The 2,514-nt window shown below is 47.3% G+C and overlaps 1 protein-coding gene across 1 annotated transcript in view; it reads right to left on the bottom strand.

Annotated features, from left to right (window-relative positions):
- Window positions 1–566: 566 nt before the first annotated feature.
- The window catches only part of LOC105617120 (homeobox protein araucan-like), a 59,074-nt gene continuing 57,126 nt past the window's right edge, over window positions 567–2,514 (bottom strand). The window contains exons 5-6 of the mRNA XM_012198697.1: window positions 775–1,783; window positions 567–606 (exon numbers count right to left, since the gene is read on the bottom strand). Coding sequence (XP_012054087.1) covers window positions 567–606; window positions 775–1,783 — 1,049 coding nt within the window. The remainder of the gene's footprint in view (window positions 607–774; window positions 1,784–2,514) is intronic.

Here is a 2,514-nt window from a genome sequence, read left to right as displayed (position 1 = left end):
CAGTCGTTGCCTCTATCACCATGGACTACCCACACGCTACTCAATGTGTGTCCGATACCATTATTATTTCAACTCGGGTCGCTCAGCTTAACGACCAATCGACACGCCGGATATTAATTTCTTATCGATTGTTCCTGTAGTGTCTCGGTAGTGCGCGAGTTTGGCGCAACACCAGTTCGACCGGCGCGCCTTTCGCGTCGTTCGCGCAAGCGAGAATCGTTGTATCGATTTTCGTGCCGATAAGCCAGTCATGTACCGTTGCTTCGAACAACTTACCTTTTTCTCTCCTCTCACCCGTCTCTTTCTCCGTTACCCATCTCGTCGTCGCTTCTTTCTTTTATAGTCGAAAGTAAATTACGAACATCGCTCGGCGTGATATTAACGCGATCATAATACACTACAGACTGATGAAGAATTTTAACTTTATTTTTCTGTAGCAGAAAATTTTCGACACACATACGTGAATGAAAAACGACGTAGCAAAAGGAGTGGACGTAAATGATAAAATAATATAATACTGTCACTTACTTTGGGAAAGATGATTATCGCTTCCTGGATTTGAGTTCTTAAACTGGTGAGACAAAGCCACTACCCATCGATTGCGAACTGGAACAAAACATGCATTTTCTTAATTCTTTTTTTATAATTTTTTTATTATGAGATTTTTTTATTACATGCTGAATGAAGATTTATACGTTTTTTAAGTAAAACAATTCAGTAATACCAGTCAGCATTAAATGACAAGATTTAACGTCAGATCGTTTTTTCACTCACCCTTTGTAAAATGGTTTAAATGCGGTGGTAGCTTCCGTGGGTGGCAAACTGGCAGTGGTTTGATGCTGGTGAAGAATAGAATTCTGGCCAACTGAGAAGTCCTTATGCGGTGAGCTCTGTAGTCGAGAATTAAAGGACGAGGCACTGCTGGCCGATCCTGAACTCGACGACAAATAACCACCGTTACCGGGATGATTCGCGCCGTAGGGGATATTAGGATTGCTATTAGTTGCGGCACTAGCGGTGTTGCCACCAGGACAGTAACCGCCCGGTGGTGCTTGGATCACTCCGTTCGGCGTGGCCACCTTCATATTGGGCGGTGTCTGGGGTGGAGTGTCCGTGCCAACCTCTGGAAACCCCGCCGCTGCCGCCGCTGAAGAGGACGCGCTCGAGCTCGAGCCCGACGACGAATTAGGATTGTAATGAAGTTGGCCACCAGACGAGGACGAGAGGAAGCCACCGTATCTCGCAGCAGCACCTGAGTAGGGCGCTGTCGCTGCCGCCGACGGGCTCATCCCCGCCGACGAGGGTAGAGCGAACGAACTTCCCAAGTTTCCTCCACCTCCGCCGCCACCACCGCCACCAGCGCCACCTCCTGCACCTCCTGGACCGAGCCACGGTTGTTGCGAGTGATGATGATGTCCTTGACTGGACACGTGATGTTGCTGTTGTTGTTGAGGATAATGTTGCTGATGATGCAAATGGTGATACTGTTGGTGGTGGGGATGTGACGGTGGTGGTGGCGTTTTACACGCCGCCGTGTCCGCTAAGGACCAGATTTTAGGTTTCGTTGCAGGAATCGGTACACCACCCCCACTACAGTCTGATTTGATACCCTCTTCTTTCAAATGATCTTCGCCATAACCTTGATGATGGTGATGGTGATGCTGCATCGTGTGATGAAAGGGATGCTCGCTCCGTCGGCGGTCGTCCTCAAGATCTAATTCGTCCTCATCATCGAGATCCTTCTCATGCTGTAAAAGCTCCGCTTTCACATGCCTCATTGGTTCTGAAAACAATCGAGGAAATTTATGACTTATTGGAAAAAAAAGTTGAGAAACTTGTAAATTGTTCAAATAGATAAAAGATATTATGCATGAAATTGGCTAGCATTCACTAAAGATAGTCCGTAAAAGTAGATATATACGAGAAAAATATAGATATAGACATTAATGGTTTATAATATTTGATACACAAAAATGAGACGTAGAACGCGAGTCATCGTAACGGGATTCCATTGTCATGGAGAAACGAGAAAGTGCGGATATTTTCCTTACACCCCTATACAGTTAAGCTGTAAGGGATGCTGTGAAAAAAGGGAGCGAAGCCTTCAACCACTTTGGGCGCGAGAGATTTCAGTTTCCCTTCGGGGCAATGAGTGGGGAGGATGCGCGAGTGAGTAGATAAGCGAGAGATAGAAAGAGAGAGAATGAACCGTATCCATCTCCTTTTTCTCCGATCTCCCTGTCTCGTCGTCTCTCGGGGCACTCCATGGATCGTCCCGACCGTCTGCCAGCCAGCCAGCCAGCCAGCTAGGCAGCCACTGAGCCAAGCCAGGCAGTCAGTCAGGGGTGAGAATTTCATTAAGAGGTTCGAATGTGTCGGCAGAGGGTTTACTTGATGGGTCGTCAAGCGATAATTCCCAAGCACGAAGGGCGTACTACACTCTTGAGTGTAAGAGAGAGAAATGGAGGGGAGAGGAGAGAGAGAGAGAGAGAGAGAGAGAGAGAGAGAGAGAAG

This window comes from Atta cephalotes (assembly GCF_000143395.1).
Source record: "Atta cephalotes unplaced genomic scaffold scaffold00011, whole genome shotgun sequence".
NCBI classification, from domain to species: Eukaryota; Metazoa; Arthropoda; class Insecta; order Hymenoptera; family Formicidae; genus Atta; species Atta cephalotes.
This window is presented reverse-complemented; position numbering and strand designations above follow the sequence as displayed.